The 27207-nt window shown below is 40.5% G+C and overlaps 1 protein-coding gene across 4 annotated transcripts; it reads right to left on the reverse strand.

Annotated features, from left to right (window-relative positions):
* LOC119859550 lies at positions 1-27009 on the reverse strand. Of its 4 annotated transcripts, none has more exons than XM_043519801.1 (15): positions 26923-27009; positions 23826-24195; positions 22196-22275; positions 21371-21488; positions 18225-18349; positions 15901-15992; positions 14383-14459; positions 13748-13831; positions 10203-10273; positions 9623-9700; positions 6999-7059; positions 6815-6905; positions 5695-5774; positions 4324-4458; positions 1-398 (listed from the first exon to the last, which is right to left on the reverse strand). In XM_043519801.1, exons 1-15 carry the CDS (start codon positions 26925-26927, stop codon positions 225-227), a joined length of 1641 nt encoding a protein of 546 aa, XP_043375736.1. In that variant the 5' UTR covers positions 26928-27009; the 3' UTR covers positions 1-224. The 4 variants fall into 4 exon arrangements, with proteins under 4 accessions (XP_043375736.1, XP_038267723.1, XP_038267722.1 ...); XM_038411795.2 differs by having other exon boundaries at positions 15901-15974; positions 18225-18388; XM_038411794.2 differs by having other exon boundaries at positions 18225-18388.
* Positions 27010-27207: the final 198 nt, after the last annotated feature.

The raw sequence follows: 27207 nt of genomic DNA on the forward strand, positions 1-27207 counted from the left end.
TTAACATGTAGGAAAGAGTGTTTTTAATGATTTAAGAAATACAGGGAAAGAGAGTTCCCTGAAAGTTTTCACCATTGTAGTCTACCCTAAAAACAAAGAAACTACAGGCCTGATTCAACACCACCATCTTTCACAAGATTTTGGGGTCTGGAGATGGACCTTTTAGCTGCTTTAGTGGGTACTGACTGGTATCTTATAGCTCCATTGACAAATTTGTGCACACGTCAGTTCTTACACCATGTGTAAAGCCTTTTACTCATATAGGAATGTTGAAGCAGTTTGCGTTTCAATTCAATCTGTTGAACTGTGCTCTTTAAAGCTGCTTTGCGAAAAATCTGCCATTGTATCTCCTGCTGCAGCTGTTCCTTTAGCTCTGCCTCACTGGGATAGGAATGTTCCTGTGGCAAAGACATTAGACCCTAATAAAAATCTCTCAAGCAGAATGCGTGGTGAAAATGTCCTCCCCATCTTCCTTTATGAAAAGGATTCATTTTCATTAAAATGAGTGTATAGTGAAAAAATTAATATGAATTCTCTGAATTTTTTGTTGAATTTAGATGAGACTTTGACTTGTAGTTGCTTATCAGAAGCCAAACTTTAGAAGTCAAAACAGTTATGAAAAACATTAAATATTCCACTAATGCATATTTCAATCTGCATGTTTGATTGTAACAATTATTTGTGTTGTTAGTTACATAAGTTATCCAATCGGTACCAAAAACAAGCCCACAAGACTTGTTATATAATGAGCTAACCACCAGCAAGTTTGAATGTTTGTCATGAGCTAGTCCTACAGCAAAAACGTTGTAGAAATTTGAATTTCAAATAGACAAAATTCACCAAATATGTAAACAGAATATTCAGTCATCTAATTTTTTCCATTATAAACTTATATGCTGAAGGATCTATAAAGAACGTAAAGTTTTGCTCTGAAACACTTTCCCCTCAGTGAAACATTACAAGTTCTTAAATATATAAAGCAATATATAGATTTTGTATTTTACTATCACTTACCTAGTTTTGGCCGTTTTGAAATCAGCTACTACAACTTCATAGCTTTTGGACGATGCACATTTTAACCCCATGCATACTCAAGATGCTTAAATATTCTATTTATATAGAGCACCTTTCATCTGAAAGCTTTTACAAATCATATATTACAGCTGACTGCTCCCACAAGAAATGCTTCAGATCATATTGTACTACACTAGCAGGAAGGGAAATATGGTCAAGGACAAAAGAGAAAACTCATGATGTCATTCTATATAGATTCTTATACCATGCTCATCACCATAATATCTGAGCACCTTCCAGTAGTGCATTAAGCAACATGACTAACATCTATCATGTCCGCTCATCCTCCCAGGTGGAGAACCACGTGCACGTGGAGTGTCTTGGTTTAGTTGATGGGGAGGTAAGTTGTGCCATGGGATCTCTAATGTTAACAGACAACAGATAGTGTTGTTTTAAACAAGATACTACATGGAATCAATTTATCCACCACAGAAAAAATGAAAAGGTGTGTTGACTATGCTTTCTCTTGGCATCTTAAAAGCTGAGCTTTAGACTACATTGCCACTCACTAGATTTAAAAGATCGAGTGACTGAAGTGCTGTTAAAGACTGAAACAGAAATCTACCTTTAAACAAAAACAAACAAAACACCTAAAGATGTATTTACAATCCCTCAGAGCAGTTGGTCAGTGTGTAACACCGGTTTGTCTAGATCTTATTTCCAATCCACAATGAAGTATTAGCTGATTTTCTAAAACAGACGATCATGCAACTTGCATAAGGAACAGCTGCGGTGAGTGCTAACTGAGCACCACAACTGCTGGGACAACATTTTCAAAATCAGGTGCCCAAAGAGTCTCCTGAATCCATATTCAGGTGCCTAACTAAGTGGGATGATTTTCAGAGGTGCTGTGTATCCTGCAGCTCCCAGTGAAAGCACCCATTTTTTAAAAGGCTACAGAGTTAAAAAATAGTGGGCACCCTCCCTGGTAGCTGCAGAAAGGAAGAATGACCTAGTGGTTAGGGCACTAGCTTTGGAGTTAGGAGACCTGGGTTCCAGGCCCTGCTTCACCACAGACTTACTGTGTGACCTAGGGCAAGTCACTTAGCCTCTCTGTGCATCAGTTCCCCATCCATAAAAGGGGCATAACAGCACTTCCTTTCCTCAGAGGGCTATTACAAGGGTAATATATATTAAAGATTGGGAGGTTTCCTGATACTATGGTGTTGGGGGACCATATAAATACCTAAGATAGAGCAGATAGATTATATGAAAAAAACATTTTATATTAAAAAAAACACCTCTAAAAAAATGGGGAAATTGTCAATTGCACCCAGTTCTGCTACACAAGCAGATAGAACTATCATATGCATAAAGATTGTATCATAGCAATCAGCCTAACCTTTGAGTTTTTCCTTTTCATGTTAGTCCAGAAAAAAGATGGAATAAATTAAATTTACTATAATTAAGAATAACTAAGATTTTGAATTCTGTAACTGAGAAAAAGACGACAAGGCCAAAACCCTGTTCTTAACTTAAAGGTTTGCTACAAACTGCTGCCCAAGTAACAGTTTAGTTTCACAAAAGTAGGTACAACTGCCAGGTATAACACTGTGTGAATGAATGCTGCCGAAACTTGTGTCATTTTCCAGAAGCTTCCTGGAGCAACTGAAACAAATGTGGGCTGCCGTCCATGTAACATTAGAGCCTGTCTGCTACCAAAATGCCTTGAAGATGGGAGAAAATTCCCAGGTTCTATATTACCCCAACATAGCTAGCTTTTCTCACAAGTTTATGTTTATCAGGAAATTACTATTAGCTCAAACACTCAGTGTTCTCCCCGAGTCTAAATCCAGAATGAGGCTCCTTGCATGCAGAATGTAAAACCATGTTTTTTTGTTACTACATTGTTGAAGTTAATAAAAGGAGGCTAACACAAGATATTGGCATGTCACAATAACCATCCACTTTTCATAACAAAGCTAAGCAGGTTTCCATTTCCTCCTAAATGAAAAGAGCCTTTGTGGAAAACTAATTTAAAAAGGAAAAACTCAAACCAGACCTGACTGCAGATTACATAATGGAAGATGATTACACTCTTTTTGATAATTTTGGCAATTCTTCAACAAAAAAACTTCAAAAACAGACTTCAACAAGAAACTGCAGAACTGGAATTAATTTGCAAACTGAACATCAAATTAGGCCTGAATAAAGACTGGGAGTGGATGAGTCCCTCTACTGATACTCTCAACCTTCTTGTCAACTGTTGGAAATGGGTGATGCCCACCTTGATTGCATTGGCCTCATTAGCACTGAACTCCCATCTTTTCATGTACTATATATATATTATATGCACACACATACACACACACACTCACTCTGCTTACTGTACTTTTCACTCCATGCATCTGATGAAGTGGGTTTTAGCCCATGAAAGCTTATGCCTAAATAAATGTGTTAGTCTCTAAGGTGCCACAAGGACTCCTCGTTGTTTTTGCTGATACAGACTAACATGGTTACCACTCTGAAACCTTACACTCTACAGTGCTCCATCCTTTGGATTTATTTTTATAGGACAAAACAATCTAGAGCTCATGATTTTGCTTACTCATTCAACAAGGCCATCCTCACCCTATTGTTGAAAACGCTATTAAAACACTGTGTGCTTACAAATCAAGACTTCGGAAGTGACATTCTGTGCTGTGTTGCTAAGACTCCCAGAAGTCACAGCTCCGCCGCTCATGGGAGAGAAGGTTATGGTGGGTTTAAGCCACTTTTGCAGCCTCGGGATCCTAGGCTGCAACAAGAGGCCTGTCTAGGTTATGGCATTCCCCAGTGCTGCCCTGAATCTCTGTAGTGGTTGGTGCTCTGGGCCTCTAAGAGAGCAGGACTAGCGAGGGGGTTCTCAGGAGCAGTCTTATGCTGACTACAACAGTGCCTGTGGCAGGGGAATCCTTCCCCAGCTAGAAGCAGAACTTTTAGGGCCCCTCTTACCCAGCATAAAGGGGTCAAAGGATGGGGGCAGGGTGATGAGGATCCCACCATAGGAGAAAATTTTACTTGTGGTTTATGATAATGTTGATTGGCTGTTTCTTTGCTGCTATGCTCATTCGAAGACTGTTAAATCAAGTAACTACTGCTATATTCTGAATTACGCCCTCAGATTTTTTGAAAGCGCATTCATGATTTTAATGCCTAACATTATTCCACAACGTGTGCAATTGTGCAAACAGTACAAAGTATGGAGATGCAAAACTAATCTAATTTAGCAAGATTGGATAGTCATAAAACAAACAAATGTGTACTTACTTTTTTTCGCAGCCTCTGCAGAAAATCTTTGGAGGCATGATGCAGGTAAAACTTCTTTGAGACTTTAAGACACTCAGCTCCATTGCTAACTACACACAAATTTGGCTGATCCTCAAAAAGAAAGTCTAACAGTCCCTTAAAGGTAAGAAAATTGAAATGAGCCAGACCTGTTAAAACCCACAATCCTGGCCTCTTGCCCCTATCCACTTTCAGCACAAGTCATGCTCATTACAATCTGTTCACTCAAATTCCCCTACCATTGCTGCAGTTCATCCTGATCACTGGTGGGCCATGTTGTCTTTTTATTTGTAACAGTATTTTATTTATTATATTGCATTAGGAATCCAGAGGGCTTTGGCCTGAGCATGCCAATATATTAATAAATGCACTGGGTGAAATTCAGGTCCCAATCAAGTCAATGGGAGTTTTGTCATTGACTTCAATGGGGACAGGATTTTATCCCTTAGGATCGTCTATCCTCCAAAACATGATGCAGTTGTCTAACCTGGTGAGAGCTTGTGTCACTTCTGCAGTATGGTATATACAGAAATATCATATAGAAGTGCATTTCGCTAGAACACATGTCTGAATGAACAGGGGAATCTGCCATCAGCTTAACATAATAAATCTTAGAAACACAGAAATCAGATATCTAGTGTTACTGAATCTGCTCCCAATCAGTGAAAGACTGTTCCCTACAATTGTTAGTGTTTTGTCAAGCTCAGTTTTAAATGTTTTAACAGTGCTATCTTGAATAAGAATTGAATTGCAATTATGTCACACCTATATAGTTGGAGAAATAATTCAAGGGAAACATTTTTTGCCATTACTTTGACACCATCTACACAACTATAATCTTGGACTGTCCAAAGTTCTAGTTCAAATACAGAAGCATAGTACCATCCACAATACAAATTTTAATTATGTTGTAACATGGTCAGGGAACAAATATGATGTAACCACAACCCCGATGCAGATATATTTAGAGTAGACAGGCCTTTGTTAAAAATTACTTAGAAGAAAATGGGCCTTGCCTAGAACCATATTCTGTAATCTTAAATCCTATTTGTAAATGTCCCAGCTCAGAAGGATCAGAGATAAAATAAAGTAACAAGAAGATTTCCTAACATTTTGAAAGACTGATAAGGATGATTCAGAGAGTATATCTCTGTGATTGCAGCTCACGTAGACATACCTAAGCTAGCTTTAATTTTGTTATCTTGAGTACCGGAGCAGTGAATCTGGCAGCACATTGTGAATGCTGTAAACCATGAATGGACAAAAGGATACCAGTGAGTGTAAGCTGAGTCACATGCATGTTTTAATGGCAGCCAAGAAGGAAGCATCTTTCTTTCAGTATGGAATACTCACAAACACAGATCCCTGCAGCAAGGTGTCTATGGCAATGATCACAGGAGTGTCTGTCCTGCTTGTCAACAAAGCTTGGTGAACTGGTTAAAAAAACAGCAAGAAAAAAATTAACTTATTTAATTATAATATGTATGTACAAAAATCTGCATTTTTATCTTCTTTGGTTTTTAAACTATTTATTTACAATTAATGTAAATACATATAAATTATAGCAGCTGTGCCAGCTTCACACTCAGCATCTTTCCACCTCCCCCAAGGCTGGGGCTGAATTGGCCCCCAGTATAAATTAGAGTAATCATAAGGCTGCTTTAACTTGCAATGGCTGTGGAGCTTATTAGCTGTTAGGACAATGGCTAATCCCCCGGAAAATGTCACCTAGGAAACGGCTAATTTTCTAGGGTTTTAGGCGGTGCTGTGTCGGGGTTTAGGCCAGGATTCTAAAATGGAGCAAATCCCAATCTGCCCCCCAGAGTAGGTCAAAACAACACTGGCTAAAATGCCAACAGCCTCCTTATAGTAGAGTTCTTACGGCTAAGGGGAAAAAAAGGGGGGGGGGGAAGAGTCTAACACAGATAAGGTCCAAGAGTTTTAGCCTAGCAGGACTGGAAAAGTGGAAGTCCATTGGGTAGCAGTGAAGCACTTCCAAACATTCACTCTAAGAAGAGACTCACTATAACCAGGTTCCCTATATGCAGGTACCACTGCATTGTGTATATATCCTCTTCCCTGTCATCTGCATGGGTGCAAAGGTAATGTAGTTAAAGTGGTACAACTTGTGTGTGTAGACATGGCCTACATCGGTATAGTGAGGATGCAGTTATATCAGTATAAAGGTGCTTATACCAGTATGGCTTATTCTCATGCAGGAAAGAAAATTAGCTTTATACTGGTACAACTGCATCCACACTAGGGGTTGAACTAGTAAAACTATTTCATTAAAAAAAAATTAAAAATCACCATCCCCCTAACAAAAATAGTTATACTGATATAAAAATGGTACACAGACCATCCTTAGTATGGGAACTCAGATTGCTAGTATTTACAAGCATACCTAGAGGAGAATTCAATGGCTTATCTAACAACCTTGCTGAATATCATTAGGGTGTTTTGTCATACTCACTGCCAGCTTCAGCTTGCATTATTCTGTTGGCGGGAGCTCTGTTGCTTAGGCAAGAGTCATCTTCAAAAATCTTCAGTACAGAACAACTTCCCTTTAAGTACATGAAAGGTAATTTAAAAATAACCATTACCCAACAGCACCTCCCCAGATCTCCAAGCTCCATGCTGGCTTTGCAGATACTCACTTCTTTCACAATGTAAATCCATTCAGTCACATTACTGTTTCTCAGAATGACAGTTCCTCTTCTACAATAAAAACAGAAGGAAATTAACAGATATAGAAAAAGCATGAGATTCCTAAGATTTCTTGTAAGAGTCCAAATTAAGGCTGTTTTCCATGAGCACTGCATACATTCCTATTAAAAAGTCCATTGAGTTTAATGTCATGTTTTAAAAGAGTTCTTACCTATTTCAGTAAGGCTGAAAGAATTTTTTAAAAATCTTCTTTTTGTCTTTTGTTTACTTTTTGTATTTCATTCATCTTAGTCCAGGGAGCTAGTTTGATCTGATTATCATGCATTTCAACAGGCTTTAGGATCAGGCTCTCAGAGAACATAGTTATTTCAGTTGACCCTTTAGATTTTGAAAATCTTTTTTATTGTTAATTGTTTATTGTAAATGTTCAGCCTGAACTACCCAACAGCTGCAAATGTTAAAGTATTTCCTTATTATTCCAAAACTACAACGCAGTCAGCAGACTCTGATGCTGTTCCTGAAGTGCTGCAGCTTTGTCAGGCTCAGCTGTAGTTTAGCCTTTATGGCGACTTAAGGGAGCTCTGCACAAGAAGCCAAAAGGGGATGAATTGAGCTTCCTTGTGGTAGGCCAGAGAGAGTCCCCGCAACCGAGATTGTTCTGGAAGTGGGGAGAGTCCTTCCCTGATCTGAAGAAGTCCAGTGAACACACATACTGGAGAATAAATGCATGACTCACTTTACATCACTTGTGCTACTGCTTTTGCGATGTCCATCTATTAAACTTGCCTGATAGTATCATCAAACATTCCTGTGAGGGTGGCTGAGATTTCAGGGTCAGGTATTTGAAGGAATGAACTATTTTATTAAAATAATGCTTTTGAACTCTTTCACAAAGTACTCAGCATGGTTTGTACCTATGAAATGAGGAGCCAGCAAAATCAATTTTCCAATTTTATAGACAATTAATTAATTTGCAGTTGGCAATTAACATTAAATCTCAGAGTTGTCAGGTCCAATGCAGGGTTTGATCCAATGCCCATTGAAGTCAAGAGAAAGACTCACTGACTTCAGTGGTCATTTGATATGAACCTGTGACAGTCTGTATCCCTATGTCCACCCCTTTTTCAAGACTGTGATAAATTTTGTACAAACTGTGCCTTGTAAGTTATCATCTGAAAACTCATGATTTACTGATCTTTATTGTCCTGGTAAAATGTGTGGAAATGTTGTATGTAAAGTTATAAGATTCTACTGTATGATGTTACTAAGACATATTCCAAATCTGGGGAAGTAGTCACAAACCCAGTTCCTCAGACAAAAGGCTAACCAACGCCTCTGTCAGGTGTCAACAAAATCAAATGGACTATCACCTGTTTAAGCAGCCCTTCTTTGGAAAGAAAAAAAAAGTGTAGTGAGGAATTTATATCTTTGCAAACAGGTGGAGGTTCCCATCCTCACAGACTTTGTCTCCTGAACCCAAGCTGGAGACGATTCTCAAAGGAGAGGAAAAAGTATAAAGAATGGAGAACAGAAGCCCCAAATCATCACTCCCTTCATTGCTACTCACAGCATCAACAATATGTAAAGGACAAAGGAAGCATTATTGGACTGAGGATGGATCCTGGCAGAAAGGAATTCAGCCAGTAAGACTTCTAAAACATGGTGAGAGACACTTTTGCTTTGAAATCATTTAGCTTGTTAAGTTAGGTACTAGTTGTGTTTTACCTTTTATTTCTTTGTAACCACTTCTGACTTATTTTTCATTACTTGTGATCACTTAAACAATCTTTCTTTTGTTAATAAACCTGTTTCATTGTTTTACTGAGACCAGTGTGCTTGGATTGAAGTGTTTGGGAAACTCCATTTGAGACAACAGGATGTGTGCATTTCATTTTCTTTTAATAAAATGACAGACTTTACATGAGCCTGTGTTGTCCAGGACAGGGCTGGGTAATACAAGATGCACATTTCTGGGGGGAAAATCTGAGACTGGGAATTTACTTGTGTTGCTCTGCAGGGTAATGAAAGAGTGGCTGGCCATAGCACTCATACAGTATGGCTGGGAGCAATTTACATGCTGGAAGCTGTGTGAAAGCAGAGCAGGAGTGCTTACTCTCACAGCGACACTGTAAAAGGCACCCCAAGTTGGATAACCGACAGGACAGAGCTGTTCAACAGTCCAGATTACACCCTGGGAAATGTGAGAGCCTTAGTCATCTGTGGAGAGACAAATACTAACATTATAATACATTCTAGTTTTGCCAGAGATTTTTAGTGAGCACTTCAGTTCATCCTTATTTAGATACCAATTCTGCAACCACATCTGTGTCAGCTGACCCTGCATCATGCCAATCTCAGTTCTGCAGGTGCAAAGGGATAGGCCAAAGCAGATCCAACTGCAGGATCAGGGCCTCAAACTGCAAGTTCCTAGGGTCTAGGAACATGTCTTCAGTAGTCCCAGTCCTGAAAACATGTGCTACTGGGCATAGTGCTTACTACTGTGAATAACCGCACTGCCAGAGTACTCATTTGTAAAGCACAGTCTAAATGTTTTATAATTATGTTAACTCCACTGGATAATGCTGGTTTTTTACACTGAATAAACTTTTCTTACCTGTAGTGACAGACAATGCATTTTCCAGGATTGTCTTCCAGCAGATTGATGGGCCAACCTTTAAAACAGTGCAGACTTCTAAGCAAATCAGAGAAAGAAATTGTGAGGACCATCACATCTATTGAAATCCTATAGCATCCGTAATGTTAAAAGTTCACTGTACTCCTATTCATTTTATGGAGGGATCAGCAAGACCAGTATATTATTAAATTAAAAACTCTCAAACTATGCCAGAAAGTTACTATGCCATTTAACAAAAGAGATAGGACATTTAGTGGATAGTAAATGATTCATTATTACTAAAGATAATAGTACTTCTAATAATGCCTTCAACATGAAGATCTCAGGTGTCAAATCAGCAAGATTCACAACAATCCTGAGAGGAGTTATTGTGCCCATCTGCATATGGAAACACAGAGTAGTTAATTGACGTGCTCAGGGAAACAATGTGAAAGAGGAGAAAAACAGTAATAGGTCAAAAGGACTACAGTACTTTTCCGGTGATGAACCCTCCCCCAACTAACAACACAGCTGATTCACAGATGTGGTAATTGAAAAGTCTGAAGTTCTTCCATCCTACCTCAGAAATTGCATCTGCTCAGGATCTCCAAACATGTTTTTCCCACCGGACAGGAAAATCTTGATGAAATCCTTTAAGAAAAGAATCAGTTAAAAACTATTTTAAAAACAGAAAAACCTCCCACTTGCCTATTCATAATCAAACTCTTTCTTTTCTTATCTTAAAGTGTTTGAGAATGGTAGACAGCAATGTTACAAGGAACAGAACTAGGGCCCCAGAAGGAAGACAGCTTAACCAACATTTCCTTTGCAGAAGGCTCCCCCCGCTTCCTTTACGGTGCTTTTCCTCCCCTCACCACACCTCCTTCTGATGTTGAGAAGCATACATTTCTGTAATTCTCGAGGAATTATGACCTTGGCACCTTAGCTGTATTATACGTGACATTATCATTCACTGCTTATTTTATGTGTAGGATTTTCTATGGCACTTATCATGGCAGTATCTGAGCATCTCACAAATATTAATGACTTAACCTTATAGCCTCCCTGCAAAGTAAGGAAAAGTTATCCTGAAACTGAAGCACACAGATTAAGGCTGGGATTGACACCCAATTCCTACTGGAATTCATTAGAATTTGGATGCTTCACTCCCTTAGGCTCCTTTGAAAATCTTCCAGTTTATGTGACTTGTCCAAGATATCAGAGTGAGTCTGTGGCAGACCTAGGAAGAGAAGCAAATTTCCTGATTCTCACTCTAGTACCTTAATCACAATAATTACAAGACTATCCTTCTATCCTGCTCTGATTTACAATACAGTGACTGATCCAAAGGGCAGCATTATCTATAGCTATTCCCCAGCAGAGTTCATGAGTACTTTGAACTTGACTGACCATAACACAACAGTCAGAGATATCTTACAGCAAAGTCCAACACTGCGCTTCCCACTATCTGCACTCCTCCCACCCATTTTCCCACTTTTGATGCCACCCTGGACGCCTTGCTCTCTGGATTCAAATCCCTCTTGAATGCTCATGTCTTCCATGAGGTTTTTCCAACAATAATCAACCAAGAACAGAACAACAAAATAAAAAACTCTTTTAAAAAGTGAAGTTACCTACCATTCTAATCCAAAAATGGCATCTTCGTCTGGTCTAGTCTATGTACCTGGACTAGACGGTCAAGCTCTGATTTAGATTAGAAACTCTTCAGGGCAAGAACCCGTTTTTTCCAACATATGTGCAGTACCACAGTGCCAATATTCTGTGCATATGCAATAAATGATTATCTGCTTTGTGGTGAAGCAGAGAAACAGTCCACCAGCATGGAAGGGGTTAAAGAGAGCCTTTGGGCCCTGCTAGTCCTGGCCTGTTATACCTGCAGCCAGTGCCAGGATGGTGGGGAGAGGAGGAGGAGGAGGAGGAGGGAGTGTGGCTCAGTTCAAGGCTGACTGACAAAGAGGTAGGAGCTAGTTGCCTCCCTACCTGAGGGAAGGATCACTAGCCTGCTAGCCAAGGCAGCCACCAGGAACTGTCTTCCTGGCCAAAAGGGACAAAGAAGGAGGCCTACCAGCACCCAGCCTAAAAGGAACCCAGATGACTGAAGCACAGAGACCTTGTGGGGGTTCCAACCCCACCAAACTTACAGCTGCCCCACCCGGAGGAACCTTGGACTGCACCAGGATGCTGCCCAAGATCCAGCAGGAGGCACTTCTAGAGACAAGCCATCACAGGAACTTGGACTGTAGGTCCATGCGGCAAACTGAAGGGGCAACAGTAGGAAGGAGCCCAGGGCAGTGAACATAGACTCCCCTCTGGGAGCTCCCCTTCTCAGGGGTTGACTTACACAGGGTCCTGGGCTCGGACCTGGTGGAGTGGGAGGGCCTGGGTCCTCTAACTCCTCTGCCTTAAAGACTGAGGCACATCAAGCACAGAAGCAGGGGGCAGGAAGTCAAGCATTCTAACCACTAGGCCAGTGGTCCCAAACTTTACACAGTTGTGCCCCCCCCTTTCCCCTGTCCACACCCTTTCCAAGCCAGGGCCAAAAGCAGGGCCGTGGATTCCAGAGAGGGGAAGTGTGGATAGGGATAAGGGGGCCACAGCCAGGGGCCAAGGCCGGGGGTGGGGCTGGGAGGAAAGCTACAGCCAGAGGGCTGAGGCTGCGGGGCAGGGCTGAGGCCAGGGCCAGTACTGGAGCTGGGGGCAAGGCTGGGGCCGGAAACGGAGCTTTGGCCAGGTCCTGAGTCTGGGGGAGAAGCCGGGGCTGGGAGCGGAAGCTGTGGCCAGGCTGCGGTCGGGTGCCAGGGCTGGAGGGAGGACAGGAAGGGGCTGGGGCCAGGAGTGGAGCCAGGGCTGGGGGCAGAGTGGGGCTGTGTGGCGCTCTCTTCTCCCCCCCATTGGGGGATGGCCCAAGCCCTGCCATGCCCCCCAAAATGTTCCTCCATGCTCCCATAGGGGGACGTGCCCCACAGTTTGGGGACCACTGCACTAGGCTGCCTGGCCCTTCAAGCCCCGTTACATGCTTACTTATATCAAGTCCTACATTTATAGAAAAAAATATTTGTGTATATGCATACCCAATATGTGCATGCAGTCACCAACACTGCATTCAAGAACTGTGCACACACACAAACAACCAAGTTCATATGTGACCAGTTAATTGGATGTACAGTCAAGATAACTTTATTTTAGTCTACCTCATGATCCATTTTCAGATGTGGATAAGTAGCTAACGCTTGGTTCAAATTCACCCTTGATGTAACTCCATTGAAGTCACTGCAGTTACACCTGAGATTAATTTGGCCCACTGTGTTTTAAAGTCCCTGCATCCTGTTGATGTATAGCAGAACTACAGGTAGAATCTTCAAAGATTTGGAGGGGGAAATCTCCCAATTGTTGAACTGTCAGAATCTGGTGACTCATGGAATTTCTAGCAGTTCCGGTTTCCAGTCAAGCTAGGAATACCATAAGAACAACTCCCCTGGTGGTGTTTTGGCTTTGCCATGAGCCTCTTCCATTCCCAGCCAAAATCCAGAAGTGCAATAGTGCACAAGAATGGCAAAAAGAAATGTCATTCAAACTGTTCCAATCCTCCAAAAAAGGATGGGTCTAAATTCTGAACCAAGAACCTAGGGAATTCTTACTTTATCCAAACTGGTTCTGTCATTGCTGCATAAACATGGTTTGTTGACCTCACATTGTGTTTGCATTCACATGATCAACTGTGTGATCCTGTGAATCTGACACACACAACACCAGTGTAAAGCATCTGATTATATAACATGAGGTGAACATTCTCCACTTTTACCCCAGGCAGTTTTATAGTAGGTTTGTAGCAACTTGATCATCCATCAAATGCAGATGGAACAAATTTTTGAAGGATGATATGTAAAAACAGCCATCAGTGGTGAAACTTTTTGCTGTACATCAAATTATATTTATACAGCAGTATCTCTGAACAAAGGCGGCCAAATTCTGACCCTTGATTATTCCCACACAACACTGCTGCAACTCAGTAGGGGTAGCCTGGCTGTAACTGTGGGCAGAAACAATGTGCTTACATTTGACTAATAAACATTTTTATTTGTCATAAATGTAAGAAATATTTACCTCTCGGTCAATACAGAGAAACTCAGCTGGTTCCTGAATAATAACTGTTGTCTGCCAGTAGTCATCATTTATAATCTCTCTATCCTAAAAATAATAATTAAAAGGGTGGGGTGGAAAGAGGAAAAAAGTGTATAATTTTAAAATATCTATGCAATTTTTAATCATTCTTTAATTTCAAATCTTCTCTCTCCCCTACATCTATATTTATCTAGGGAACAGAGATATGTTTTGTGGTATTGAAAATAAATCAGCAGATAATAAAAAGTCACACATTAATAAAAAAGTCATCTTATTTATACAGGACTCTATATCCCACAAGACATACATCTCTCCAACACTGAAACACAGATGGAGTGCAGAATAATAGCCAACTGGTGCACAGACTGCAGCACTACAGTGCTAGCAAGTAGAAATGTTGCCCAAGGACACTTGGGCAAACCTCAACTCTCAGGAAAAGTGTGTGGAATTTTTAATTACCACAAGTGTTCGGGAACTCAATTTTGTCTCTCTTCTGTGTGACACATACAGTAAATTGCATGAAACTCAATTTATCTATCTTGCAAAAATAATGGGGTGACTCAACCCTACCTTGGGTTGATGTATTTCATCACCTAGTGCACTGCTTTGTAACTCACCCCAAATGCATCCCCTCGACTAAAGAGCCAGGAAGGCTTTACTTGGCCACTGCCACTGTTCCTCTTGATAACTGTTGCTACAAGGTAAACAACATCACAAATCAGCTGTTAAATTGTAAAACAAATAGGGGCTTCTTGTGCAAACAAGTAAGCATTTTTTCTAGACCCCTTGTGAATGTGATGTGAGGCTCTTTAAGTATGAAAAATATATGTATCATTATCCTGCTTGTTGTGAGATTCAACGGGATATTTTCAAGCAGTTTGAATCCAAAATGTATGTTTTGCAGAAAACAAAAGTAGGGAGTGGAAGGTGGGTTTACAAAACATGACAAATGATAGGGACATAGCATTACTGTTTGCTTGTAAACTTTACATGATCACACAGACTCTGACTCTTTTGAAGGGTATAAAAGGTCTGGAACATTTCCTGTAGTGCAGACTGGTATTAAGAGTTTAGAGAATTATTTATGTAGCACAGGCATTTCCTGGACACTACCAAATACGCAGCTGAGAAGTCTCTAAAAGTGCGTGGCAACATGTTTCAGATGGCACAATATGTTGCCCAGGAGACTAAACTCAGGTCCTCTGAGATGTGTACCAATCTGATACAAAATTCCTCCTGGAACTACTGTTTTTATAAACAAAAATAATACTCAAATATGGAAGGTATATGTCTATTTCATTCTTTCTACTAGGTGTGAGCAAATTACGATTACGTGCAGAAGATATGTTGCATAACTACTCACATTACAGTGTGTAGAAATAGATGTATTTAAAACATGACTAGTGCTCTACTCCTTCCATTAACACATGCACCTGCACTCAAACGAACAATTTCTGTCAGGTTTAGTGAATGTTAACCTATGTGTAATTAGGGGAGAACAGATCCCCAGAACAAATTACTGGATATCTAATTCCAGCTAATGTGGCAAAACTTTCCTGCCAAAAGGCCAAATCTTGTGAGAAAGAGCACCATAGTGCTCACTGTGCTGCAGTTTGGAATTCAAAGGAACAGAGCCATGAGTTTTCAAGAGACAGAGAATAAAAATAAATGTAAACAAAGAAACCGTTTTGAAATTCTAAGGGATTACACTGAAGATTAGTTTAAATCCTTCTCTCTGTCAGACATGAGAATTCTGGAGGAATTATCTTTGGGCAATATTTATCTAATTTCTGGTTTTCTTTAACAACAAAATACTGATGCCTTATCTATTTTTGAAAGAGGCAAGGAAGCTTAGTGTCACTGCTAATCAAAGGTCTCTATCCACCAGTGCAGCAATCCCTGACTGAAGTCAGAAAACAAGGCTTCCCATAAATAAGGTTATTGTGCTATCTGCCAACGCCACTGAAGTTCATTTTAAAATGCTATAAAACATTCAAAAGGCCTCTTGTAAAGAGAGGCTTAAGTAGAGGAAACACTGCACACCCTTCACATAAATAAACTGAACCTTAATTTAATTTGGGTCCCTGAGGCACAACAATAAATATCACTTATTTTTTTAATAGATTACTACCTACCAGATCCTGAAAGACAGATATAGAAGGAGTGTGGTGTGTAGCCCTGTTGGATCATCACTTGGCAGGATTCATACCTACAAAGGACAGATTCCCTGAACAATAAAGAGTTTAACAGTGTTGCTATAGTTCCAAGTTGTTCTGAACCTCTTGAATCTTCAAAGTCTTAAGTTCATTGCTAAATCACAGACCCACATCATCTTCTCCTTTTGTTTTACATACTGTGATCTACTGGAAAGAGCACTAGCTGGTGACTCAGAAGACCTGGATTCTATTCCCAGCTCTGCTACTGGCCTGCTAGGTGACCTTGGATAAGTCACTGTCACTTCACTTCTCTGTGCCTCAGTTTCCCATCACTAAATTGAATATAACCTCCTTTGAGATCTATGGATATAAGAGCTAGATACTATAATTATTATTACTAGAGTTCCCACTTTTGCTAACACTGGTGGAGCTGCAGCCATGGCAAGAAAAGTGCTAGTATAAGTAAGGCCTGCTTGGGAGACATAACACATTTTATTTCTAAATTCCTGCCCCCCAAAAGGCAGATTTTCACCTATACTGTCATACAAATACACTGGATAGTATAAATGCTTGTACATAGAAGCTCAAGGTGCGAAATGTGAATGCAGTTTTGGATCCTGCTTTGAACATACCAAAAGTTTAGGGATGTTGTAATAATTGGGCCTACATATTTATCCTAATTGTGAGCTCAACAGTGAAAAGAGAGTGAAAGTTCATCAAATGTCACAGTAACCTATAAGAACAAATGCGGATTGGTTAAAAAGAAAAGTCTGAGAACAAAAATCAGTGACTCAAAATTGGCATGTTGGAAATTAGGCTAATTAGTGGACAAAATTGGTGGCTATTCCACCCATAATTACCTTTTGGAGTACTTAAAGAAAGAGACTGCAGGGAGAAAAATTGGCTACTGGAGCAAGCTTTACCATCATGGCTGCCATTCCCTCTGTCTTCTGACACCCCAGGCCTTCGTCATCCTGATCCTGAGAGATTTCCAGATCAGGCCAGAGAGAGGGACCCATCTGACACGGCCACCTCTACCAGCTTTGGCTAAATACCAAACACTACTGGGGGGTTCAGAAAAAAAATGGTCCCCTACCCCTTATGTGTTTTCCTTCCCTACCTTATTTCTTCTCTTTCCTATCCCTCTTTTTTGTTTTCCTTCTGTCTAATAAGAGTCTAGCTTAACCAGTCAAAATTGTGTATTTTGCAACATTGTTGTGAGTCTGTGATCAGAAAGGCAACTAAAAGCAACACCCTAAACAGCTCAATGCTGGTACAAGTTTGCCAGGTCTCAGAGTGGCAGATCAGACAATGCTGTGTTTCAGCAGTGAGAAGTGTAAGTCAACACCAGAGACAGAAGCTGCATTTCCTATCTTTGCTATTCCTTTCTCTCCCCTTTTGTGTGTGTGTCTGTCTTGTTGTGTCTTCTTAGGAAACTGGATTGGACTTTAACAACAACACTCCAGCCCTTCTCAACTAACGTCTCTTTTCTCCCCAAAAAGAACAGTTACCACCATCTCTGATACCATCTACAATAGTGGTTCTCAACCTAGGGCCACCGCCTGTTCGGGGAAAGCCCCTGGTGGGCCGGGCTGGTTTGTTTACCTGCCATGTCCACAGGTTTGGCCAATCACAGCTCCCACTGGCCGTGGTTCAATGCTCAAGGCCAACGGGGGCTGCAGGAAGGGCAGCCAGCACATCCCTCGGCCCACACTTCTTCCTGCAGCCCCCATTGGCCTGGAGTGGCAAACCATGGCCAGTGGGAGCTGAGATCAGCCAAACCTGTGGACGCGGCAGGTAAACAAGAGGCAGCCCTAGTTTGAGAGCCACTGATCTAAAAGACTGTCAAATGGGGAGGGGTCTTTTAAAAACCCTCTCCACCTAAAGCGAAAGGGGACAAATGTTAAAATTGAAGCCTTACTTAATATTTTACATTTCAAATGTTTTAGCTGTTTTTCCTCCTTTTCTGTATCTTTGTGGTAGTGTAAATCATGCTATCTGGGACACCTTGGTGCTTGTCACTGGCACGTGACACCTTAGTCACAGGAAAGACCCTATACAAGACCACAAGTTATCGTAAAAATAAAACTAGTTTAGTAATTTTCTTGCCTTTATTCCACATCAGCACTATAGTGTTTATTGTCCTACACAAACTGATTAGATGTCAGCGCATTCAGTAACTCATACTATTGCTGCCTCTGATCTGCTGCCCTAAACACTGACCTGTTTTGCCTGTAGAGCAGAGCCGACTATGACTTTACCAATTCAATCTCTCTCCTCATAGGATTTATCCTCCTTATTACCTTGAATACCATGCAGCCTTTGCCACCTTCTTCTGAATCATTGTGGAGTAATTTCCAAAGGCCTTCACAGACTGCAGAGTGATGAGTATGTAGCTGATGTCCTTCTCACTTCGCTTCTGAGGACACTGACGAAGAATATGTATGGCACGCTCAGAAATCCTTGACTTCAAGAAGAGAAAGTCAATTATTATAAAGCAACCATTATGGTTCCTCTTTACATAGGTTCTGTTTGGTGTCAACAAATTGCTATATTGGAGTCCGGTCCAGAGTATTATGGTAATAATAAGAATACCTAGTTCTTATATAGTACTTTTCATCAGTATGTCTCTAAGTGCTTTACAAAGAAGGTCAGTAGTAGTATCCCAAATTTACAGACTGGGCAACTGAGGCATTGGGGGAGGGCGTGAAGTGACTTGCCCACGGTCACCCAGCAGGCCAGTGGCAGGACTAGGAATAGAATCTAGGTCTCCTGAGCTGTGCTCCGATGGTAAATTGATAGATTAAGGATATTTTATATCCATTAGTGGACCATTATTTGATAGTGTTATGTTTATGACAAGTTTGTGAGCAATGAAGATTTGCAAGACTGACTAAACTGCATTAATGCTTGACTGTGATAGTCATTAACTTCAAAGTCAATCACACTTCTCTTCCGCTCCAGCAGAATGTCATTTTAATCAACCAGTTTCAACACATTAATTCATTCTATAGGCCTCAACCAATTAAGTTAAAGGGAGTGCTTAAGGGCATATATGACAGGTTTCAGAGTAGCAGCCGAGTTAGTCTGTATTCGCAAAAAGAAAAGGAGTACTTGTGGCACCTTAGAGACTAACAAATTTATTAGAGCATAAGCTTTCGTGAGCTACAGCTCACTTCATCCGATGAAGTGAGCTGTAGCTCATGAAAGCTTATGCTCTAATAAATTTGTTAGTCTCTAAGGTGCCACAAGTACTCCTTTTCTTTTTAAGGGCATATAGACATTGCATCAGTGTGTGCAACTCCCATTCATGTTAATGTGAATTGCATACACAAAAGGAAGAAAAGGACTCAGAACTGTGATAAAGTAGGAGTTGCAAGCCTGGATCAAAAGCTGCAAATGGTTGTAACAGCATGATCCTAGGAATCAAACACTCCAGCTCTCATGAAGAACCAGGTGAAAAGTATAGCCTGTTAATTAGCAGGTGACTATAAAGCCAAGTAATTATTTTAGACTTATCATCATTAGGAGTACGAGCACAGGTTCTGGGATTTGTAATAGCTTTTATTTCCCCTCCCCCAGGATTTAGGAATGCTTCAAAGAGCCATTTACAGAGCAGCAATAATACATAATCTCATCTCCTTGGAGTATTTCATTTCCTGAATAGCGAAGGTACCCTGAGAACACTAGAACTTGCATTATTATGGACACATAAATGCATATGAAAAACAAACATAAATACTATGTGACTTGGGTTTACTAAATAAATAAATAGGTTCACCCATACAGCTGTGAAATCTGAAGCACAATGCTAAATAACAAACCTTGCAAATAATCTATGCCATGCTTCACATTCAAGACCAGATTTTTCAGGCAGTTTTGGCACATAGGCACAGATCCTCAAAGTTTACATGTGCCATCATGATAACTTCACACCTGGCTGGAGTAAATGCATGCAAAAATGAGGCACATTTGATACAATTAAACTGACTCTGGCCTTTACGGCTTTGTTCAGATGGTATTTTAGCCACTTAAGAATGAATTTCCAAAAGACAAGTTGTTCATCTGCCTCACACTGAATACAAACATGGACTTTTTATCCTCTTCAGAAAAGCTCAAATGGTTCACAGTTCACTATAGCATACATCAGATTTGCAGCACAATTTAAAGCACACTTGACAATTTCCCACCTACATGTGTAGTATATGCCATTGCACATTGCAGGTAGGAAAGAGCACTGGTGTGGAAGCAGGAATGCCAGAAAACTTATTTTCCAAGTTTCATGCAAAAAAGAATGAAAATGTAAATGGCAAAAAGATGGTACAATAAAACTGATGAAACAACAGCTTTATGCTTGTTGATATCAAGTGCCTGCATCAAGGCTCCCAACCAGTACGGAGAGATTGACTGAACTTGAATTAAATTGCAACAGTTTGACTAAAACACCAATGAGGATTCAGCCACATTGGATTTTACAAATAAGCACTAGTTTCTAACATACCGTTCCTAACGCTGCTTATGGTTTCATTAAAAGGGGTTACTGAAGCTCAAATGCAAACTTAACAATTCACAACAAATTTGCAATTGAACCTTTTTCATTTGGAGTATAAGGTCTAGTCTACACTGGAAAGTTTTGTCTGTATAAGCAAAATATACTATTGCAACAAAAGCACTTTTATACTGGAATAACTGCATCTCCACTAGCACCAACTCAACACTAGAAACAGTTCTCTGGTGTAGCTACCAGGCAACCCCTTCTAGTACAGACATCTTATACTGGCAAAAAAACCCAACAACCCTGCTTTTGCCAGGATAGCTTATATTAGTTCCATGATCAAATAAGCTATCCTGGCAAAAGCACTTTTATGTCAGTTTAACTGCATTTACATATACGTTTTTACCAGTATAGAAATGTTGTAAAGAAATCAAACCCCTCACCAACTAACAAAAAAGCATACTTTCTAGTGTGATATGGCCTAAATCAGCTTCTTAATAGCCCTAGGGCCATATGTTTTTGTCTAGGCATTACATTCAAATTAACAGACCCTGAGATTTCCACCAAATGCATCCGATGAAGTGAGCTGTAGCTCACAAAAGCTTATGCTCTAATAAATTTGTTAGTCTAAGGTGCCACAAGTACTCCTTTTCTTTTTGCGAATACAGACTAACACGGCTGCTACTCTGAAACCTGAGATTACCCTTGTGTCAGTACATATGCAACTGATTAGTTTGGCTTCGTTGATAATTATTTAGGCTGGAGAACTTGGACCTAGAGATGGTAACTCTGCTCTCTCCCTACCTGTTTTATGACAGGTTTCAGAGTAGCAGCCGTGTTAGTCTGTATTCGCAAAAAGAAAAGCAGTACTTGTGGCACCTTAGAGACTAACAAATTTATTAGAGCATAATTTGTTAGTCTCTAAGGTGCCACAAGTACTGCTTTTCTTTTTACCTGTTTTATAGCCCTGAATAGTGTCACATCAAAGAGGATATCTTCCTTAGACTGTTCCATGTGGTTTGATTGGGATTTCCATCTCTTGACTCTCTCAATCTCATAGTTGAGGTTGGCTCTAACCAAAAAGACACACACTTGTTAGCGCAAAATCTTTCAGCTAATTAAAGACAATTTTAAGGCTTACAATTCTTGTCCACATCCAAACACCTAAGTGTGGGTCTACGAATTACCAAGCGTATGGAAGTATGGAGTTTAAGTTTATTAATTGTGTCTTAAATGACCAATTTAAATGGCTAACACTAGGCCCAGCCTGCAAACCCATACACATAGCCTTCAATTGTTTTGTTACTGTCGATAGGCCAACCTGCGTAAGTGAGTATTTGAAAGATTGGGCCCTCAGTTATTTTTATAACTGACATCTCATCACTATACAAAACAAAAACTTCTCCTTTTCTCACTTGGCTGTAATTTTTGGAGCTGTAAATCTTCTGATCATTTAAGTGTAAATGTAGTAAACAAAATTCAGACAAATATGCAAAAAGGGTATGACGACTCATGAAGGTAATACCCAATAAGCTCTGGAAAATCCATAGATTGTAACTAAATAGCAACACATCCATATTCTATGGTGTCTCATAACTTTCGTTTACCTGCTCCAAAATTAACCCAAAATTTCTGACTATAATTGTACATTATGTATAATTGAAACAGAAGTGTTTACGTACTAAGTACAAGGTGCTCAGATACCATGGTAATGGATGTGATATAAAAGCTTTAGTAGAATAGAACAAAATGTATTACAAACACATATTTATTACTCACAGTAAATGGTGCTCTCTGTAAAGTAAGCAAAGCATAACAATGCTTTTAGCAGCTTTCTGAAATCTTAACAGAAGATTTGGCTGAAAGAAGAAAGTAACCAATAGCCAGTTACTCATTACCAGTTCCAGTGATTGTTAGTTATACAACAAGTATCATTTAAAACATCTTAGTGCTGAAGAATGCTTTTCATACTTGAAACGCCTTATTAAAGCCATTCAGATAAAGGACTCATGTTTCCATGCAAAAGTGCATTTATTTTTCTGTTACACTGTAAGTTGAAGTGTCAGAACTGCAGGTCTACAAAACTGTACAACAACTCATTGTCTCTTCTCAAGTCTTTTAGAGGAACCTAGCAATTACAATCTCAAAACAGGTCCAAGATCCCATATAGCCTGACACCCTGTGTCTGACCAATATCAGATGCTTCAGAGAAAACCTTGATAACCAGGCAATACTGTCCATGAGGAAAATTCTTCTTTACCCCAGTCCTGTAATCAGTTTATGCTCTGAAGTATGAGGACTGATTGTCCTTGAAATGTTATCTTAGTTTGAAAAACCCTACTTCTTTTGGGACAAATCTGCATCCCTAAAGGCAAGAAAGATCATAAACACAATCATGGTCCTACTGCACAAGGAAGTGGGGAATTGGCAGGAACACAGAGAAACTGTGCAGGGCGGTTCAGCACTACTGTGTGTCAGTTTTCTGCAAAGCAGTGCAGCGGGGGCACTTTGAGTGCCCAGTAGGTGCATAACTACATAGATCCACTGGTCAAACACTTCAGCAGGAATACAGAAGAGCCACAGCAGCTGCTACCACAGCCTCTGTTAAATAAAACTTTGAAACACCTCATTAAAAATTTGAAACACCTCATGAAAAACACCAAAAACCATTTGACTAGGGACTAGATTTTCTTTTCATCCTGCCCTAATTCTTTACTACTTAGGAAGTTTACATAGAAATAGGACGTCGGTTTCTTGAGTCCTTCTGCCCCTGCTGCTTATTCCTCACCCTGTGACATTATAATCGGATCCACAGCTCCCAACTGAAATGTCATAAGCAGAAGATTGTGGGCCAGATTCTCCTTTCATAGACACCAGTGTAAATCAGAAATAGCTCCATTAAAGTCAGTAGTCACATTAGTGTGAGATCAGAATCAGTTCTACACTAAGTGAGGAATGAGTGGCGGCAGCCCTCCTTCATGCAGCCATTCCCTTTACCAGAAGACAGAGAAAAGTGAAATACTGGATATATGTCTCTAACAAGAAGTTAGTTCTGAGTTTTCCACATGGTTTAAGTCTATAGTTAAAAGGTCAGATTTTTATCAAGATCAACTTCTAATGTTAAACCTTATGTAAAACTGCCAGATGCCCTGACATGAAAGCCTCTTCAATTTATATTGCACAATTTTCACCATTGTCTTGTTATAATCTGCTGTCAGTTTTTCTGCAAACAAAAAACAAAAAAAACCCCTATTTTTGCTTACATGTATATGAAATTGCTTCCTCAATACAAAGACAAGAGCCACATTTATTTCTGGTGGAAGCCCATGGATGTTAATAGAGTTATACCAAGGTTAAATTTGGTCCTGTCAGTCAGTCCCATATAAAACTATTTCCTGCTAGTCCTCACCTTAAAGCATGCCTCGTCTTCTTGGGCAGAGGACATGATGTGCTGCAGAGACTGGGAAAGTGTGCATCTGCTGTCTCCTTTGCCTTTAGGAATTCTGAACTTTTTCCCCAGCTTTGCTTTTGTCAGTTTCACCCTTTCCAGAGCCAGTGATCCTGTGAGATTTCCCCTTTGGAGGATTCCATCAGTGAATCTGGACCCATGCAGAAGTTTCTCAGGGGGAAGGCAGCTACACACAGCAGGACTTGGACCAGAGATTAGCTTTCTTCTGTGATTCCTCCTGTTTCTCCCATTTGCAGAATCTTTCCCCAGAGCCTGGAGCGAGGCTAGGATGCTGGCTTTCCTTGTCTCTGTGTCTAGTAGCATCTTGCTGCTGGAAATAAGAGACACACAAATGCATACCAATAGCCTATTGAAAAATTACCTAGTTTTAAGAGTTTAGTTGCTACAACAGTCACTGCATTTTTCATGTGTGTGTGTTTGTTTGGGGGGGAGGAGGGGGACATAAATATAAGCCAAATAATATGCAAAGTCTCCTCCACTAAGGAAATTAATACAATAAATTATCCTTCTCCCCCAATAGTAAATAAAGAGATTAGTGCTAAAGATAACAGCAAAAGAGACAATGAGGCTCATAAATAAATAAAAACTGCTATCAAATTTCCAAATCCTTAATGTGGGAGGTCCAAATTGAAATAAGTTAGTTAATAAATGTTGCAAAGGGAACTGTCAAATGTAGTTAATAAGAACCTGCCTCACTTATCTACTGGGAGAGATGTGGAAGGAGAGCTAGAAATAAAGCATGCCTCTTTCAGTTACTAATCCGTGCTCCATTGCCCAGTTAACTCATACATACAGCAGACATAGCTGGTCTTAAAAAGCTCTGAATTACATTGTCCAATAAGGAGGGGAGAAAGGCGGATCTTCAGAAGTTTTGTTTCTGTTGCTTTGAAAGTTACAGCTCAGTATCCAGGGAAATGCAGTTGACAGGGATGTGATATATGGACCTTCTGAGAAGGACCCACTCCCTCACAGGAGAGTACAGCACAGTGCATTTGGAAAAAAGACTTTGAAGACTTCTGTCCACCATACGCATCGATTACGACAAACACACATTTTGACTCATCATGCCCACATACCCTTCCTTACACAATAGAATTTTCATACCTAACCACATACGCAAATCTACCCACTCTTACATACACATCTTTTCATCCACTTGTTTCATACACCATATATACGCCTATCAGACACAGACCCATCCAAAGTAAACACCACACATGTGCACTCCCAGACACCCCACATTTACAAAAACTTTTTCATTCCATAAAACACAAATATACACTCAGAATTTCTCAGTAGTGCCTCCCCTATGGAGCTCTGTTGTAATCAAAACAGGTGGTGTCCTATAATTTTTATAATGAATTTTTATTTGTAAAACTATTAAAATATGACTTTAAGTAGATGGCCTGATTTTTCTCTAGAGCAGTGGCTCTCAACCTTTCCAGACTACTGTACCCCATTCAGGTACTGTACTATCTTGCATACCCCAAGTCCACTTCACTTAAAAACTACTTGCTTTACAAAATCACACACAAAAATACAAAACTGTCACAGCACACTATTACTGAAAAAATTACTTACTTTCTCATTTTTACCATACAATTATAAAATAAATAAATTGCAATATAAATATTGTACTTACATTTCACTGTATAGTATATAGAGCAGTATAAACAAGTCATTGTCTGTTTGAAATTGTAATTTGTACTGACTTTGCTAGTGCTTTTTATGTAGCCTGTTGTAAAACTAGGCAAATATCTAGATGAGTTGATGTATCCCCTGGAAGACCTCTGCATACCCTGGCTCAGAACCAGTGCTATGGAGACCAATTATTTTTATTGTTTCCATTCAAAAAGCATGTATGATGCTCCTCCCCTTTTCTCTCTCACACAGACATTTCTTGATATTACAAGGAATAGCTCCCTGAACTCCAGGGATCCTGAGGGAAAAAAATAAACTCTGCGACTATGTAATTAAAAGCTACCATAATGCAGATGCACAAGAGGCAATTAAAATTGCACAGAAACCTAAATTCTGGCATTTCCTAACTCTCAGGGGCTTCACTTTGCAATGTAAATAGTATTCTTTGAACACAGATTTGTAATGTCATGTCATTTCATACATCCTTTCCAATACTTAGCAATCATTTCAACAAGGCTTTTCCAAACTGCAGTTGACATCACAGTGATGAGGAAAATTTCCACTGTACAATTTGAATTTTAATGTTGCTTTTTAGCGAGACAAGGTGGATGAGGTCTTTTATTGAACCAACATCAGTTGGTGAGAGACAAGCTTTTGATTTATACAGCGATCTTCATCAGGTCTGGGAAAGGTACTCTTACCACCACAGCTAAATATAAGGTGGAACATGTTCGCAGACCTGAATAGCTCTGTGTTGTGGGAAAGCTTGTCTCTCTCACCAACAGAAGCTGGTCCAATAAGAGATATTACCTAACACACCTAGTCTCTCTAATATCCTGAGACCAACAGGGCTACAAGAATACTGCATACAACAGTGTTGCTTTTCGGCAGACGATAGGGAATTATGCTTCTGTTACAGTTCTATTGTAAATTTCATAGCACTAGTGACACCTAAGGATCCAGAGAAACAAGTATAGAATCGTAACAGGAGGCTCACAATGAAATTAAGGCCTAGTTTTGTAAAGCCTTGCAAAAGGCACATCGAGCGACTACATCCACAAACACCCAGTAGCTGAACACCCACAAAATGAAGATTTCTATTACACCTATAGACACCCAGCTTTGCAACAGCATCCTAAGCGTCAGCACTGCTTTGGTAGCATAGGGAGACTACTGAGAAAGGGGCAGCTCTATAGCATGCAAGACTCAAATTACACAGGGCTTTGTGGCTCACAACTAGCCCCGCAAGGGGAACCAGCTAGGGGCCGGTGTAAGGCAAGATGGAGCACACCCATCACCCACCCCACAGCCTAACACGTTACCAGCCCAGGTGCCCCACCCTGGGCCAAAGGGCAGGTGGAAATGCTGAGGATGGCGCAGCCTCCCCCCGCCACACCTCATTTTGTACAGTGGGGGCTCGGCGCCGGGGCGGATCGGATCACGTGCTACTGTCTGAGCCTCCCCAGCCCCTGACCCGCGCTCAGCCTCTGCCTGCCCCGCCCTCGTTTGCCCCGGAGCGCGCCCCGCCCCCGCCCTGAGGGACAGCCCCCGAACAACGCCTCAAAATGGCAGCGGCTGCCCGCCCCGTGACGAGACAGGCCGCGGAGCAGCTGACTACACTTCCCCACACTCCCCTCCGCCGCCAGGCGGCGCACACGCCCTAGAGTGAGAGCACAAGCGC

This window comes from Dermochelys coriacea, chromosome 7, assembly GCF_009764565.3.
Source record: "Dermochelys coriacea isolate rDerCor1 chromosome 7, rDerCor1.pri.v4, whole genome shotgun sequence".
In the NCBI taxonomy this organism is placed as follows: Eukaryota; Metazoa; Chordata; order Testudines; family Dermochelyidae; genus Dermochelys; species Dermochelys coriacea.